We start from the raw sequence: 18,243 nt of genomic DNA, 5'->3' as shown, positions 1-18,243 counted from the left end.
AGACCTATTGTCAAATGTTCAATCATGTTCTAATAAATGTATAGTTTACAATTTACATTGCTTACAACAAGTTACAACCATTTTCCAAATCATTTATTTTGTAGCCTTTTGAGTAAAAAAAAGAAGAGAAAAAAAAAATATATATATATATATATATAATTTGAATCTTTATTTTTTTCAAACAAAGATTTTTCAAAAATGTCCAAAAATAGAAGATGTACTTGTAAGCTTGCAGCGCGGAGACCAAAGCAGCAGATCTACAAACTCACAAAAGGGCTTGTAGATCTGCTCCTTTTCCCGGGAATTTAAAATCCCCCACGCACGTGATACGGTGACACCGTCCTCAACGTCACGACGGAATGGCCAATGAGCGGCCACATGTGCGTTTGTGACGGTCTTTGGCGGCCAATCAGAGGCGGAGGAGCGGTTTGTTGAATGTTGACGGTGGAAGCAGCATGCATGCATGCTTTTGCAGCATTCTGTCTCAGCTGTTGAAGAGAACACACACATCTCTCCATCTCAAGCGATCTGAATCATCTGGTAGTTACTACATTCAACTCGACACACATTCAAGCGATTATCAGTTGCATTTCATATTCATTCAACGTTTTCATCGACTTTTCGGCGGAGTTCATTGTAAGGTGAGTAAAATAACTGGAGTTTAAGCTTGTTATATTCTACCATTAGCGTTTAAAGAGTACGGTACGTGTGTTGTCGGACGTTGATCAATGATCACTGCGGCTGGTTGCATGATCTTCCGAGGTTACAACGCGACGTTTTGTTAGTCGGCAAGCTACATTGATTTAGTCTTTTTGTGCTTATGTGACTGATATTATTTGTATCCAGTTTTGGTTTGTGTTCATGACATGTTGGCTGATTGTTCAACGGTTTATAAATGCTGGTTGTTGTCGAATGCATTTTGAATCTGTTGAACGTTAAGTGTATTTGGAACCTTCTAAACGTCAAATAAGTGCAGTGCATTGTGAACTTTCCTTAACGGTTTGCAAGTTATTTTGTTTAATTTGTCGCTTGTCGCCGAACACGATTTTACAACTCGACGCTTAATTCATTTGTTAGCTTATTGAAGCTCTTCAGTCCTATAGTTGGTCCGACTTGGTTGATTTTGACGTTATTGTATTCCAGTCACTCCATTTTTGGTTGGTTTTATGTTCACGTTGGCTGGTTGACGTTTAAAAAACGTTCAACAACCAGTTTTTTAAACGTTGGCTCCATTTAGATTTTAGAATCTTTTAAACGTTGCGTTGGTTAAGTGTATTTTGAACCTTCTAAACGTAAAGTGCATTTTGAACATGCTTTTTTTTAAAACTAACGGACAGTTTTGTTTTTTGTTTTCTGCTTTTGAACGTTTGTAGGGCCTAACAGTTGAACTGATGGAGAGAAAGCGAACTGGCAGCTCCAACTGGAAGGCCAAGCAAAGTTGGAAAGAAGACATCAAGGTAATGTTTAAACCAAACTTGTGTTCTCAACCTTTTCAGACCAAAAGATCCCTCAAATAATCATATTTTAACTGGGGACCCCCCAAAATCAAAACAATCATATTTGAATTGGGGGCCCTCCACCCTGACAACTACTTGGAATTGTAGGAGTTGAGGCATTACATTTAGTTGGATCGGTTATTCAGAAATATTGTGAAAATAGCCGATCTACAAGCTCACAGCAGCTCTCGTTGTGAGCTTGTAGATCAGATATTTTAAAAACGTTTGCCCCTTTCTTATTTATTTCTTATATTATTTGACACTTTAGACAAAGTTTGACCAGTTTTTATAGTATAGTTGATTACTTTTGATGCAGTAATGTTTTCTTTTATTTTTTTATTTTTAGGGTATTAAAACTGACACAGATTCTCAACCTGCCCTAATGGAATATTTGTCATTTGGTTGTAACCAATTTTTTTTCCCTGTTTTTTTCTGTTTATAAATGGACAGATGGTGGAGAAATGTCCACACTCGGGGAAGGCCAGCGGCTGTGATCCTCCAAAGAGAGCTGCCATGTTTCTTTGGAAAGCCAAGCTTTCCAAATTTTCCAGCAAGGCGGCTAAATACACCAAGGTAATGTTTAAACCACTGATTCTAAACCTTTCTAAACTCAAGGACTCCCAGTTTGAAGCCTTTTTGTTAAAATGTCTAACGGTTTTTAACGTTTTTTATTTGTATCTGAACAGGTGAGGAACGTGGAGAATGGTAACTCTGCACACATGATGGGGAAAGCCAAGGTCTGCGCTCCAAAGAGATCTGCTCTTGGAATGCTTCCCAACTTTCACAACAATGCAGCTAACACCACCAAGGTAATATTTAAATCACTGATTCTAAAACTTTTTCATAACAATTTGAATAACCACTAGTTTGATATAATGTTTTTAACACTAACATTTCCAGTGTTAATTTAAACAAATGGAACCAAATGGACACTTATGGGTCCACTCCATTTGGTTCCATTTGTACTCATAATTGCACACCTCTAACCTAAGCGTCTATTTGTACACACTCAACAGGACATGGATGATGGCGTAATGCTACATATGGCCAATGACATACCCAGGGTGGACCACAGAAGAAACGTGGACCTCGACAGAGTCCTCCCGGGTGTTGGGGACAAGGTCAGGGAGAGAAGTATGATGATGGCAGGACACTGTGTCACTGAGTCATTGACACTCGTGACAAGCAAGCTGGCACAGTGGGAGCCAATCCAAGGCACACCTAGGAGAAGAAAGAGGCGCACCGCCTCCAACAACACCGCAGAGCTCCTGATGAACGAGAGGAAGGTGCGGAGAGCAGCCATCCTGAAAACCAGAGTGAGTTTTTGGCCAGTGGCTCTAGAAGTACTCAATAGTATTGAACTCAACTAAAGTAAAGAATTCTCAACATTTTACTTAATTACAGTACTTTAGATTAAGCTATATACAGTACAAATTAGCTAAAGTTTAACCCAGAAGAAGAATGTCTTTTAATCATTATTTATTTATTTTCTTCCTTCTCAGAGGACTGGAGTGACCAATCCTTCAACTGAAACAACTTTGGACCAGAAACACAGAGTAGCCGTTGTCAACTCACCACAGCTGGCCAGCGTTCAGGCACCTCCGCAAGTTGCTCCGTCCACAGTTCCTGAACAACCCGCAGAACCTGTGATGGACATTGATGCAGGGGACTCAGACATGCCCCAGCTGTGTTCTGAATATGTCAAAGACATATATGCACATCTAATGGATCTAGAGGTAAAGTGATGCCAGAGGTAGGATAAGTGCTATGGCCCATAGCACTTATCCTACCCCCTTAGATAGCACTTTTTAGACTTAGATAGCATTTGAAACAGACTTATAGCATGTCATGTAGACAGCACAATAATTGCATTGTATGTAGTCATAGCACATCATAGTACACATGTATAGCATAGTATATATATATAGTTAATATGTATAGTGTCATTATATAGATATGTTCTAGTTACGTTCTTAGCTTGCGCATGTTTCTTGATAAATGCATTTTATATATGTGATGTATTCCCATACTTTTGTTCTTGCCTAATGTAAGTCACTCTGGATTAAGAGCGTCTGCTAAATTGTAAAATTGTAGAGGCATGTTTCTTCACTACATGATGTGACCTGTGGTCTTGCAAGAGTGTAATGAATTGTTTTGTTTGTACAGGTACAGCAGTCTGTGCGACCCGGGTACTTGAAGGGCTGCGACATAACGGCGCACATGCGATCTCTCCTCATCGGCTGGCTGATCCTGATCCGTTCCAGATTCCACCTGATGCAGGAGACGCTGTTTCTGACAGTTGCCATCTTGGACCGGTTTCTGCAAGTAAGTGCAACTTCTGAATGTGTTTGCCATTTGATCTGCTCTAGTGTTTTGATTTGTTCAGTTTTTAATAAGTTGTTGTGATGTATTACAGGTTCAGCCAGTTTCACGAAAGCTGCTCCAGCTTGTTGGTGTCACTGCCATGCTGCTGGCCGCAAAGTACGAGGAGAAGGCGTGGGGCACAGACACACCAAGCATCCAGGACTTTGCCAACATCACAGACAACACCTTCACGCCCGCTCAGATTAGAGATATGGAGCAAGTGATGCTGACGTCCCTCGACTTTGAGCTGGGGCGCCCGGTGCCGTCGCACTTCCTCAGGAGAGCTTCCAAGGCCGCAAACGTGAGTCTCTGTTCACCGATATAGAATGTGTAGTTATCACACTGTTCACATACTTGCTAACATACACAGTGTAGCGATCAGACTCGCCCCTCTGCACTGACGCTTTATTCCTCTAATCGGATATTTACCACTGACACTGTTTTGTATTCAGACAAATATAGAAGACAACTTGCCTCAGGCTCAGATCTTAAAACACTTCACAAACCTCAATGTGACATGTAGTGAGATTGGCTAGATTTGGCAAGCGCCATGGTCGTGCGAAAAAAAAGTATGAATCAGCCTTCAGTGTCAAGAGTGTCCAGACTGAAAGACTAATCAGATTTTAATGTCAGTGTCAATCTGCCTTAGAATGTGGTTCATAATCTGATTAGCAAGTACTTTGAATTTTATTTGCAAGCCGGTTTTCAATAATGTTGTTTGTTTGTGTATTCTAGTTGACTATGAAGACGCTCGCGCTGTCCAACTACCTGATGGAGTTGACCCTGCTGGACTATGACATGGTTCACTACCGGCCCTCTGAAATCGCCGCTGCTTCACTGTGCCTCTCCCAGCTGCTGGATGGCCTGCCATGGGTGAGTTGACTAGAATCAATGGGGCGATGTTGGCGTATATTCAGTGGTGGAAAGTACAATTTTCATGTATTTGTCCTTTACTTGAGTATTTCCAATTTCCAATACTTTTACTTCTACTCCACTTCCACTACATCTCGGATCCAAATATTTACTTTTACTCCACTAGATTTATTTGAAAACTTTAGTTGAATATGTCAACTTTAGTACTTTGTAGATTTAGATTATTATTACAAAACATACATTAACCACTTCAGCCCTTTTACTTGTAATTTTTTCTATATTTGCAGTATTAATATTTTACTTAAGTAAAACATTTGAATACTTTTTCCACCACTGCTTAGTACAAATATTAGATATTATTTATTACATAGCTAGCTTGACATTTTGTCTTTTGGTTCTAGTTGTTTTTGCTTTGTGTGTTACAGACTCCAGCAGAGCGGCACTACACAACATATGATGAGACTCACCTGGTGCCAATCATGCAACACATCGCCAAGAATGTTGTTTTCGTCAACGAGGGGAGAACGGAGTTCCAGGTGAGTTGGCAAACGAAGGCATTTGGAAGTCGGAGTAAGATGGGAATGTTTAAATAGATACTAATGGTAATTTTCCCTCTCCACTAGGTCGTCAAGAGCAAATATTCGGGGACCATGCTGATGAGCGTCGCCCTCCTTCCGGAGTTGCATTCCCCCGTCTTGGACATGCTGGCTGCTCCTCTGCTCGCATGCTGATTGTTGTCGTTTTCCCCATCCACACTTTCACCCCACAATGTGGTCTCATTTGTAAATATTTGTAAATATCCATGTAAATAATCTTTTATTCATTCATTCATTCATATTCATTAAAACTATATTTTGTGTGATTAACAGTGTTTGTTATTGTATCATCAGCCTGTTAGCTTCTGTTGACCAAGGGTTTCAGCAGTTGAATCTTTGCTCTAGTCTAAATGGTACGACTTGTTGGTGTTGAATGTCTGAACTAAGTACTGTCTATCCAAACCTTAGACTTACGCCTGTTAAATGACAATACTAAACTTTTCACTCAGTTTATTACTAAAATGGTTTTCTGCTGTGTTAATGATTATTTTAAAGGCACTTGGCTCAGAGGTAAAAGCTAGTCTTAAATGTGTTGAATTGTGGCTGACAAGCAGAGATGATTTTAATTACTTTTGTTTCCAGGAACTCAGAGCTCAGACAATGTCAGTAGTGAACTAGCAAAGGTCTCATGTAAATATCCATGTAATTATTTTAGGCATTCAACAGTCGCCCTTATTCAGAGCAACTTAGCAAGGTAAAAAAGGTACATTTTACTCCACTTCTACTTGACTGCTTACTTTGGCTACCAGTTTTAACATACCATAAATTAATCAAGTCCTATTTTATACTTTGTCTATTTGAAAATAGCTGATCTACAAGCTCATCATGTGATGATAGATATAGAAGTTTGATATTGAATTTTGATGAATTGCTTGGCAATTGGACTGCCTGGGATTAGCATTCTGTATGAGCTCTTATGTGTAAATATAAAAGTAGCCTAATATCAGTATATTACCAGTATATTAAACAACAGTGGTTTTAACAGGTAGGCTTATTTAAAAGTAGTCCTGGTACACTGACAGTTTATTAACAGTGGTATTAGTAGGCCTTAGTCAAAGTGGAAGTGAAAGCGAGGCTAGTAAGCCTAAATAAATAATATATCCACATAACCTGATCATATAGCCTACTTACTAGATGAAATCGTATGGCACTGCAGTTTCTTTACTTTGCCACAAGATGGCGGAGTTCACCATCAAACCAGAAACCACAGATGTTGCACATCAGCTTGTCAACTTGGAGGTTTGAGGAGCAAGTGAGCAGAGAGCAATACAACTAGCCTAGTTGGTTCACTTATCGAGTCAGAGATCAGTCTAACATTTAAAGAGCATTTCACACATTTTAAACCTTACCTTCATATAATTGGTCCTCAGTCACTAATGCACAATATAAGACAGGCAGCAGCATTTGTCTGCTCACTTGTGTCTCACTCTCTCATTTGTGACAGGTCAGAAACCTTAATCTAATATGACATCACCAGTGGTCATTTTAATGGATTTCATATATTAAAATAATAATAATAATGAATGAATGAATTGCAATTAAAGTAAAGCTTGCTAACTTTCGAGGAAGAGAAAGGCTGTAGCTCCAATTAGTTTGGAATCCTCATCGATTATGTCACTGTAATAAGCAGGTTTCTGAACCGTCCACAACCCACAAATGAATGAGTGGACAGAAATGGTGCCATCTTATGAGTGTTAGTGAGGACCAATTAGATGAAGATAGGTTGAAATTTGGCTTCTGTAATTTACTCTTTATAATGCTCCAGGTATTCAAAAATACAACAATTATTTCCTTTAAAGATTACACATTTTATTTTATACATCTCATAGTAAACAATGAGAGACAAAGTCTATGGTTTTTACTCCTTGAACACAAAAAACAAAGAATATAAACAATACAGTAATCCATAGCATACTATGATGTGTTTTGGAGGTGCCGTGTTTATATCCATGGCAAAACGATGGTAAACATGGACTTATGGTTGTGGGATACCCATTCAAAGTCAGCTCATAAATTACCAAGTTGTCACACAGAGCCAGGAGAATCAAACGTGACATTGATGAGCGGAGCTCCAATCCAGAAGTTGAGCTATTATCTACTTCAAGCGCCCAGGGCGCTCAAACAATAAATGCACTGAAACGCAATGCTCAGTGCTGGGAAGAGAAGCGCTTAATTGTGTTTTTTACCATAGCAATGCATGGCAGGGGAGCCTGGGATCTAACTGGGAACCTTCGGTTTCTCAAGTGGACGCTTTACCTGCTGAGCCACAATGACGTCCCCGTCAAAAACGTTGAGGGGGGTTCTAAGTGGCAACATTAGTTAACATAGCATCAAAATCAGTTAAACCACTTTAACTCTATATACATCGGATATAAAAAGAAAAGAAAATCTTGACAAATTTCAGACAAACGTGGAATATAAGGGGGGTCCCTGACACAAAATGTTTTCAGATTGGGTGTCCATGGCCAAATGTACTTTAAATTTACATTAAAACCGGGAAAGCATACGTTTACGCTATGTGTCATTTAAATTTTAGAGATTAGCGTTGGCTATTCAAAAACAACATTTCTACTAGCTCATAGCTTGTACTGCCCTTTTTTTTTACATTATTTTTTAAATCTTGAGAAAGTGTTTTTTTAACACAAATCTTCTCTTCTGAGGGTCCTTGCCAGAAAACATTTTCAGATGAGGGGGTCCACGCCACGGACGAAAAAGTTTGAGAGCCACAGTCTGATTTACAAGGCATCTGTAGAATTGGCCTCAGGTCTTAATAATGGCTGTAATTTTGTGGGATCGTTCCTCGACATGAAAACGCTTTGAGAAGCCACCGCTTTTAGAAGCGTGCGTAGGGGCTGCGCTGCTGGGGAGCAGGCTGGGCCTGTTGCTGCTGTTGCTGCTGCTGCTGTTGCTGCTGTTGCTGCTGCTGGTGCCGCAGCTGCTGAGAGTAGGGGTCCTCCAGGGACTTGACCGACACAGTGGTCCTGGGCCCAGTCTTCCACTCCACGCCGCTCTCGTCCACCACGGACGCCTCCACGGTGACGGCGTGCGTGCCCAGCACGGAGAAGTTGAGCAGGAATTGGGTGCTGAAGTAGTCGTTGTGGGGTTCCACCCGCTGCTCCATCTCGTTGGTCTTGGTGTCCAGTGGAATCTGGAATGCAGGGGTGGTGGGGGGAGGTTGTTGTGAGCTTGCAGAACGGCTATTTTCATTACTTCTTAAACAGATTTGTTTTCTAATTCTTTGATTTTTCTTGGATTTCCTCACAAGATTGCTGAAAAATATTAGCCCTGAATTTTTGTTTTTAATTCATGAAAATCTTTTTGGGATTTATTTTTATAATTAAAAACAAAATGTAGCAAACAAAAAAATATAATGGACTCATAAAAATGTGTCCGTGACCCACAAATGGGTCCCGGTGTCCCGGTGTGTAGTGTACCTTGAAGTCGGGCTGGGTCTTGCTCTGCAGAGTTGACGTGGCGTTCAGACACACTGACTGGATCTTCCTGAAGAGTCCCGGGGTGGATCCATGCTGCACCACCCCCTCCACCTTCAGGGTCAACTGCTGACTGCTCTGCACGGGGATGGGCTCGCTGGGGGTCCGCGGGGACGGGGACAGGGCCAGCTAAAAGCAAAAACAATACTGAACAATGGAGTCACCCAAGCCTGACATCACTGCCACTTTTTTTTGTAAACACAGTTCTTATATGACGCAATCTAAGAAGAGAAAGGGTAGAGGGAGTGATGTCAGGACTTTGTTACTCTATACTGCAACCTTTTAGCATTTTATGCTTTACTTTGATGGTGACAGCGATAGAGAGAGACAGGAATGGCAGACAGAGGAGAGAGCAAACAATCGGGCCGGAAATCATACCCAGGACACACTGAGGAAGGCATTTGTTTGTGGTATGCACCCCAAGCATTCAACTATTGGGTCTACCCCCGGTGTAAACTTTTATTTTATTTTAACCTCATCCCGAACCATTGATACAAGTTCTGCACGCACGTGGTGCACCTGTGGCCTCTGGCGTGGCCCCTGGAGTAACTAACTACTGCCACGGCAGGCCCCTGACCAGTGTTGGTGCCAAGTTTGGTGAGGATCGGATCAATGTAGTGCCTCGCGAGTATGCATGTTACGTTTGTGACGTCCACCGCCCTCCTAGGCAATTTTAATATAAAGGGTATGCACATGCATAACGTGAGTGGCAAATCGAGTGGCAAGGTGAGTTTAACGTTGTTTAATGCACGGATAGGACTTTTCTGTTTAGATGTATGGGCTGTCAAGGCCAGAAAGTAGTTTTTTGCCACTCAGTAGGCGTTCCCGCATAACCTCTGGGTATGATGATGCCACGCGCATACCCTCTATAGATGGACTTTGAAATAAGTTACCTTAATGCTGGTTGACTGGAGCTTCTGGAAGAAATACCTCTGGAATGACAGTGGCACCTTGAGCAAGGCTATGACAGCATCACACAGGCAACCTGTATGCTGAATGATAAGCAAACACATCACACTGACAATTAGGTGTGCACCGGTTGAACAAACGTATCAATTTTAATCAATTACAAAAAATAATCTATTACAATAAAATAATCGATTAATTGAGTAGTGTAGACTGTATGGACTGTGAAGTCAACCACTTTCATCCTGGCATCCCTATTTTAGGCATGATCATTCATTATAGGAAGAAATCAATTATTTTGGTTGATTATTTAAAAAAATAGAATTTGTATTTTATTCATGTCAATTTCTTGTTATTTATTTAAAAAATGTTAGACAAAAACCCTGCCCATCTCACATTTAAAAAAGTAGGCAATGGAATATACAGTAGTGTAAGAAGATAATGGACAGTGTGAGTGGTAAATGATACATGTACAGTATATAGCGCCTTTATCCAAGGCGCTTTGTTGTTTATATTCATTATGATAGCAGAGGAAACCATGCAAGGCACCAACCTGCTCATTGGGAGCAATTATGGGTTCAGAGTCTTGCTCAAGGACACTTCGACACTAACTCGAACTAGGAACCTTCCGATTCCCAAGCGGCATCTCTACACCTGAGCCACTGCCGCCACATAGTGGTTCTTACCAGGTAGGAGACAGGAGGATGCTTCTTGCTCAGGCCCTCCACCTCCTCCAGAACGTGGTTGAACACAGACATCATGCGTCTCTCATACTCGCTCTCCGTCTGCACTGAGCCCAGAGTGCCGCCCAACTCCTGAAAACTACATCACAGGGACAGAGGAGACCATCCGTTTTCAACCACGTCATCTATTTGTACATGCATGACACTGATGACACTGCATTGCTGATGTCTCACACAGATCATCAGGGGTTGGCACCAACATGCTGTCCTGGGCAAAACAGGAGCTTCTTTAAAGTTTTCTTTAAAGCCTAACTAAAATTTGCTTCTGGGGGTCCCTGGAACAAAATAATTTGAGATGGGGGTAGCTGCCAAATACATTTCATTTTGGGGGCCTTTGACTGACATGAAAAAGTTTGAGCACCACTGACATAGGAACATGTTTTTGTCATACTAGGTTAAGGTCCTATAGATGTTGTGTTGGCAGGATTCTCACAGAGATTAACTGGCTCCCTGTGGAATCAAGGGTGATTCTAGCAAGATTGACCATGACTCATAATATTTTCATTATCATTAGAAAACATACATTAACTATAATAATGCTGTATGTGTATGTGACACTAAACACCTTGGCTTGAACCCAGAACCTACACTGCCCTACAAAGCCAAAGTGCAGTAACAATGTTTTTGGACACACCGACTTATTTGTCTATCCCAAAGGTCAAATTAGCCATCGGAATTCTGGGGGATACACAATTACATCTCTTATAATGGCGATAAGCCATTTGGCTGACCAATTGAAACACTTTTAAATCCGTTAAACTATTTGTAGTTACTGTACTTTGACTTTGTAGGGCAGTATAGGAGTGCCACAGCACTGTTTCTCAATGTCGGGTCCAAATGGGACTGTACCTCTCAGGGGGTACAGTACAAATGCAAAAGGGGGTCCGGAGGCCAGATGCATATCAAACTGGGGGTCTGTGAAATGAAAGAGAATGTGCTACGGTCACTCAATCTCACCTGGCTGACTGCGGGTCCAGGACCAGAGCTTCTATGACATGAGAGACAAGCAGGCAGCTCTGCTGTTGTCTGGACAGGTGGTTAAGGACGTGGTTCTCAAAATGGTGTCCGGGGACCCCAAGGGGTCCTTGAGGGAGTTCCAGGGGATCCCCAGCAAAATGAGTAAATATACTGTAAAATCAGTTTAACCTCTTTAAGCCTATAATATAGCCCATGTATATTATACATGGGCTATTTGAAATTTCCAGTGTGACATTGTAGATCTATTGATACGCAAGTTCACAACACAGCCACCATCTGGGCTCACTCAGGCGCTGAACTGAACCGGCCTGGGTCGGACCAGTCAGTGGCAGCTAAGGGCGGGATCTGTCAATCACCTGCCAAGTAGCTTGAAAAACAAAGGGCCCGCCTTCTTCAGCGATTGGGCTACACTGTAGCCCAATCGCTACAGTGATCCCAGATGGAAGTAGTTGACTGTGAAACGAGTCTGAAGCAAACTTCTTCTTCAATCTGGCGGAGTCAGGTTATTGTATATCACCTATATTCAGAAATTTGAGTGCCTAGTACAAACCTTTTTCAGGTGGGGTTTGCAGCCAAATACATTGCAGTTCCATGACATATATATTTTACAATAATAACAACAACAACAATATATGTAATAATAATAATAGCTTGATTTTATATAGAGCCTGGATATAAAGGATGCGTTACATCAAACACGTAAGAGCTACTGTTCTAGGTAAACCAGAGGATACAGCTCTACGTTGCGGAGGGTGGCACAATCTGCGTCGAACGATGAGCGGTGCAGGTCAGCGTAGCGAGTGGCCAGACTCCTGAACTCATCCATACACACTTTCATCTGGAGAGGAAAAAACAACATGCAGAGGACAGGGTAATTATGTACAGCAGTGACAACAATAACCTGTTGGAACGTTGCGTGCGCATGCGTGTGTGTGTGTGTGTGGGTGTGTGTGTCTAATAAATCTGTTAACAATGACACATAGTCAACGCGCCAATGGACAACATATTGACATTTGACAAAAACGTCAATTATATGTGGGAAATGTCCATACTGGCTCCATTGCATGTCTTCATTGATTGAATACTTAATTAGGCATAAATGTAAACAGTACAGAGTACAGTCAAACACTTAGGCCCTCATTTATCAATGGAGTGTATATTCTACCTTAATTTCAAGCGTGGGTTTTGGCGTACGGCCACGTCAACGTGGCATTTATCAAGTGATCCTATACAGCCGATTCTAGCGTGAATTTGGTCGGAGCTTTGATAAATGTCACGGCTGAAACTGTCATTTACATAACACGCCCTGAAATATTCTCGAAACGAATTAACAACCTGAATACGACCAAACAACGTATGGAAAGCAGTTATATGATGAAAAGCCAATAAAAAAAAGTTACCCCCACTCCCCTTGCTGCCTGTCATGTCCACGCAAGTGCCCCCACCACCCTCACCCCATACACAGGCAACTTGCAAGCCTAACTGTGTGTTGTACTGTAAATTAAATAAATAATATATTGGCAATGGTTGCCCAGGTGTAGCCTGCAGAACCATTGCAGCTCAAGAATCCACCACTCCTGAATGAAGTGTCTGGTGCTGGGAGTCTGGTGCAACACACAGCAGGTCCTGGACCTGGTGAGAGCAGGAGTGGACCTGGTGAAACGTAGTAGGGGCCCAGACAGGAGTCAACCCACAGAGCTTAGTCCTTCCACGCGCCAGATTGATCTGGCTCCCAGTCCCGGCAGAGTAGTTCCGGAGCAACGGATTGTGTGGCCCTGGTTTTTCCCTAATGGGACTGATCGTGGGTAGCTACTGGGACGTAAGTCGGGACTTGATCACCCCGGCTGGGTCACCTGAGTGAGGGGTATGATGTTGCAAGACCCGAAACCCAGATGACCTAGGGATATATCACGGAGGATACGTCCCAGGTGCATCCATGCAATGTTTTTTTGTTCTAGTTATTCTATTTATAGTGATACATAGTGTGGCGTCTCCCGGCGACAACCACCGGCATACACAGGCCTACGTTGCCATGGCAACCAGTAGCACGCCACTCAGACCGGCGCGCCGAGTACAGAGAGCCGCTCTAGGCATCGTAGCAGAACACGCCTATCTGCCCAACCTCCTACTCGGCCAGTTGACACTAATGCAGCCGCCTACTCGTCAGGTAACCACACACACCTGCGCGTCTGAACCACCGCTATATAAACGCCGGCCGGCTCGCGGGTCAGAGCAGGTTGATTCACGCCACCATCTACCACACATGTCTGTAAGGCTGTCCGCATCCTCACTACTCTGTCCGTTTACAGGCTTTATGGAGCAGCAGCAGCAGTAATAGCAGCAACGCGAGCAGCAGCAATAGCAGCAGCGGCAGCGGCCCGGACGCCGAGGCGGAGGAGGAGAGTGACTAGAGGAGGATCCCTCGTTCCTCCCGGCTGCCTACCTGCCACTCAGGTCATAAGCCCACCTTTCTCTACTCTGGCATATAGAAGATTGTTGAAGATCACCATAGCAACTGGCCACTGAACTGTCCTCTCAGACTGCCTGAGAAACACTGAGAAAAGTGAGGCTTCCCCTCACTTCTGTGAGGGGAAGCCCAACAACCTCGCGGTCAGGACTTTAGGAGCCAAGCCGCAAGCCAAGCCGCAAGCAGAACCTAATTCAGTAAATGTAAATGACTCACATAGCGACATTTCACAACCTTCAGATCAGGTTGTGAAATGTAAACTGTAATCTGCCAATGCACTCTACTACACAAGAGGATAGGAGCTGAGCTCAAGATGCCACTAACTATGTAAGTGATCGAATTCTAGTGTCCATTATTTCCTCCTTTTTTCATTTAGAGAGATGAAGATATTCATTAGGCTGCATCTAAAGGAAAACTTAATTGAGATGAGATGGGAGAATTATTGTACTTTTATATGACTTATATTAGCCTAATATGCCATTGATGTATGTTGTATTTGTTTTGTCCTCAACAGAAATGTAACCATCATAATCTACTACAGATTTGATTGGATTTTGTAGTGTTAAAATGATGGCACTAACTGGAAGTATTGGTTGGAGATCTCCTTGATCAGAGCAGGGCTGTAACAGTTAATTGATCTTATCAATTTAATCAAATTATAAAAACAATTGTTTATTGACCATTTAATAAAATAATAGCTTTAAACCCCATTTTGGGCATGACATTGAAGTAAAAAAGTAAAGAAAAAAAACGCACCATTGTGCGACAAAGTATACAATGAATAAGCAGTTAAGTAGTTAAGTAGTTAATCAATTTGTATATATAATAGTTAAAAAACTGCTTCTTCATTTTTTGATGAATCAGAAAAGTAATCAATAATTGATAGTTCCAACACTTGATCAAAGCGTTTTATGAATCTGATACGGATAAAACATTATGAAAATAACATAATAGTTACTTCCAACATATACTTTAAAATGGAATGATACATGCATTATGATTCATTAAAGGTGGTAATCTTCTCTTCCCATTTTTACAGGGAGAGTGTGAAAGCAAAGCTTACTACGACAGAGATTGAGGTTGAACTGTCAGGTTTCCAACTCTCTACTGGTTGTTTGATCGCAATGGCAGCCTCAGCAACTGTGATAATAGGGGCAGGAGTTCTGTACAAATCTAAGCATTTCAGATGATCTACTACTGTACCTTTCTATGACTCAACTTGTGAGTCATGGATGCAACTAAAAGTTTTTATTTGTTTATTTCAGTGCTAACAAATACCTAAATAAGGAAGAACTGCGTCAGTGAATGCTGCTCTGACCATGGATGAGGTTGACATCTTCACATAACATCACTAATCATATTCAGCTCCTCATGTGCAAAGGAAATGACAATTTATGAATTTATGAACATAAATTCTAATAAAACTTTTGCTGAAATATGTTGTTGCATATTTTATGAACACCCCACACACACACACACACACACACACACACACACACACACACACACACACACACGGCTTGTACAGTACAACACCACTCTTCAGACACAGTCTTGGAACACCAGTTCCAGATCCCCACATTTTATTGTTTTATTGTATTGTTACAATGAAACTATAAAAGGAAAGTAATTGATTGATTACCTGTGTCAATTTTGACAGCAAATTTTGATTTAGTTTTAGTCATAGATTTTAGTTATCTGAAATGTTTTACCTTCAGTGTAGTTAGTTGACTAAATTGAATTTTGGCGGGTCTTGGTGGCACCGTAATGCCTGATTTATACAAAAGTGTGCTGAAGATTGCCAATCTACAAGCTCACAACACGTGTTGAGAACTGCTGATTTAGAAGACTATTTCTTCGGCACTGATTATGTCATCCATGGATTAACGGATTCTCACCTGCATGGAGATGCGTCCGCAGCGCTGCAGCTCGTTGCCAGAGGTGAGCGCCACGGTGGTGGCGATGGCGGGAGGCGGGCTGGTCTTCAGGCTGTTGCACGTGCACAGCAGCTGCGACAGGGCCTGCAGCGTGTCGATGCGCAGCTTCACAAAGTCACACTGGAACGCCAGCGGGCTCAGAGGGGTGCTGGCAGCCTGGACGGGAGCAGAGGGGGGAAGGGGTGTTAGTGGGCAGTAGGCAGAATGTAACTAAGCAAATGTGCCCAAGTACAATTTTTACTACTTCTCAGAGGCAAATATTGTACTTTTTAATCCACTGCAATTGTTGTGAAATCTTTAGCTACAGTCTTAAGTTTTATAATAATATAAATTGTAGATTTTGATTATTGTTAACACAATCATTCTTTCAAAATTCCTTCAAAATAGGAGCTCTGGGGTGCCGGAAAGAAAGGGCCGCTTTTACTCTGAAACCCCCCCCCCCAAAAAAAAGCGTTCATATTTTGTGGGAGAGACGGATGACGAGCAGAAATGAAGCGCTAGTATATCCATCAGATCAAAACCACAGAGAGCGCCCTGGATTAGGAGAGACGAGGCATTCTTTCTGCCGTGCTAACAGCTAAATCAACGGTAAGCTAATATGACTGCAGAGTCATACGGTACCCATACGGTGGCCAGACTGAAAATTTTTAAAAAAAGGTAAAAATTCAGAATATTCTTCTCTCGCCTGGTATCATTGAGGATGTGCTAGGACGTGTACACACGTCCAATGCATGCGTCGGTTGGAATCCCTAGGACGTGTGGCCACGTCCTACGGACTGAATGTGTTAAGGCGACCACCGTTTCGGTGGTCACCTACCTCATCACCTAATACTGGAGTATGAAAAGGTCTTTAGTCTTTACTGACTGTGAGCGAGGCGATGCCCTTCTGGTAGGAGCGCAGGGCCTCGGCGATGGCGGTCATGGCGTCGCTGTAGTCTCCGTCCTCCACGCGGCTCAGGCAGTGCTCAGCCTGGGAGAACTCCTTGAGGCTGTTGAGCCAGAAGTAGAAGTGTTCCGAAGCCACTCGGGTGCGCAGGCTCTGGTACAGCTCGCTGGAGAACTCGTGGCAACCCTGCAACATCCATGACGTTATTAGTCATAATGCACAGCCAATGCTGCCTATATCATATTTAAAAAAATATATATGTTTCATCAAGTCAAATGTTAAGTACATGGAGGTTTGGTTGACATTTTTATTGTCTTTTTTATGTCCAATGTATTTGTATTTAACTTTAACATATGTATAACAAAATGCATTTGAAATTAAATAAACTCTTACTTTTCAGGTTTCCAAAAAAATAGCAAAATAAATTCAGGATTCCAATTTTTTAAAAATAGCAAAAATAGCTTACAACTTTTGTGTGACATAGAATGACGAAGTAGGGCATTCATTATGAAAACAGTTCAAATACGGAGTTAAGAGGTTTCTGCCCGACAGTATATGCAATGTGCCTGTGGCCCTCTGGAGCGAGTGTGGAAAAATAGTGGCCCTCTCCATCATCAAAGTTGCCCACCCCTGGTTTAGTCCAACTGGTTAGATATATTGCCGAAACAAAATGCTTTTGTGATGTTCTTTTCACCCTTTTTTTCTCCCCAATTTAGTCCTTATGCCAATTGATTCCTCCCACACATATTTGTGTGTTGCTGGTAGATCGGCCATTTTCAAATAGCCAATGTACAGAATACAGATGTGCTCATGTGGCCTTTTGATTGATTGACTGAATAGTTTATTAGACAGAATCTATAAACAGCAACAGAGTACAGTCAAACACTGTTGTGCTATCCAAAAGGGATAGCACCAAAAAAAGTCCTTGCGGTCTTCTTCGACCAGAAGGACTATAGTCGCTTCTTTTGGGCTCATTTTACCTTTTATTTCAGTTCGGTGTGTTTGGGGTGTTATATAATCACCATGCGAGAGGCTTGGCGTGCGATGCGGTACACTGTCCAGCCATTGGCCACGCTCTCCAGCTGCTGTTTGATGACCAGCTTCACTTCGGCCGACAGAGACGACTGGCTCGCCACGAAGATCACCGTGGCCAAGGAGACCTGCGGCCGACAGGAGAGAACAATGAAGACATGCTGATCGTAGTCAATTTGGATCTGTACTTACCCTACAGAGTCAAACAACCAAGAAAAAAACCTAAACCTAAAACCAAGCCTCTTAAAACTCAAACTTACAAATCTTCTTTAAAAACAAATGAAAGTAAACTAAACTGACGAACAAAGGGAGTCTACCAACGTGCCTCGAGCCTGAAACGGCTGGTCCGGTGCACCACAGGAACAAGGACAACAGATGCAGGAGGAGGAGAGGACACTGGAGCAGCACAGACATTTCAAGCCTTTTTTATTAGGTGCTAGTACAAAACATAGTATGTGCTGGCAGAGTGGGGTT

At 42.2% G+C, this 18,243-nt stretch overlaps 2 protein-coding genes across 2 annotated transcripts in view; one reads left to right on the top strand and one right to left on the bottom strand.

Moving 5' to 3' along the window:
- Window positions 1-520: 520 nt before the first annotated feature.
- LOC306940902 (G2/mitotic-specific cyclin-B2-like) lies at window positions 521-5,481 on the top strand. The gene is made up of 11 exons (XM_079526149.1): window positions 521-641; window positions 1,374-1,457; window positions 1,947-2,069; window positions 2,183-2,305; window positions 2,513-2,812; window positions 2,999-3,232; window positions 3,663-3,821; window positions 3,913-4,161; window positions 4,596-4,733; window positions 5,159-5,269; window positions 5,357-5,481. Exons 2-11 carry the CDS (start codon window positions 1,392-1,394, stop codon window positions 5,462-5,464), a joined length of 1,611 nt encoding a protein of 536 aa, XP_079382275.1. The 5' UTR covers window positions 521-641; window positions 1,374-1,391; the 3' UTR covers window positions 5,465-5,481.
- Window positions 5,482-7,113: 1,632 nt separating this feature from the next.
- The window catches only part of LOC306941074 (integrator complex subunit 7-like), a gene marked incomplete at its 5' end in the record, with an annotated part of 13,814 nt that continues 2,684 nt past the window's right edge, over window positions 7,114-18,243 (bottom strand). The window contains 9 exons of the mRNA XM_079526379.1: window positions 7,114-8,477; window positions 8,764-8,949; window positions 9,714-9,812; window positions 10,413-10,548; window positions 11,427-11,495; window positions 12,182-12,285; window positions 15,813-16,007; window positions 16,717-16,923; window positions 17,760-17,897. Of these exons, the coding sequence (XP_079382505.1) occupies window positions 8,163-8,477; window positions 8,764-8,949; window positions 9,714-9,812; window positions 10,413-10,548; window positions 11,427-11,495; window positions 12,182-12,285; window positions 15,813-16,007; window positions 16,717-16,923; window positions 17,760-17,897 (1,449 nt within the window). The 3' untranslated portion in view covers window positions 7,114-8,162. The remainder of the gene's footprint in view (window positions 8,478-8,763; window positions 8,950-9,713; window positions 9,813-10,412; window positions 10,549-11,426; window positions 11,496-12,181; window positions 12,286-15,812; window positions 16,008-16,716; window positions 16,924-17,759; window positions 17,898-18,243) is intronic.

Source organism: Electrona antarctica (genome assembly GCF_951216825.1).
Source record: "Electrona antarctica genome assembly, chromosome: 17".
NCBI classification, from domain to species: domain Eukaryota; kingdom Metazoa; phylum Chordata; class Actinopteri; order Myctophiformes; family Myctophidae; genus Electrona; species Electrona antarctica.
Note: the sequence above shows the minus strand (reverse complement) of the source record. Positions and strands in the feature narration are given on the sequence as shown.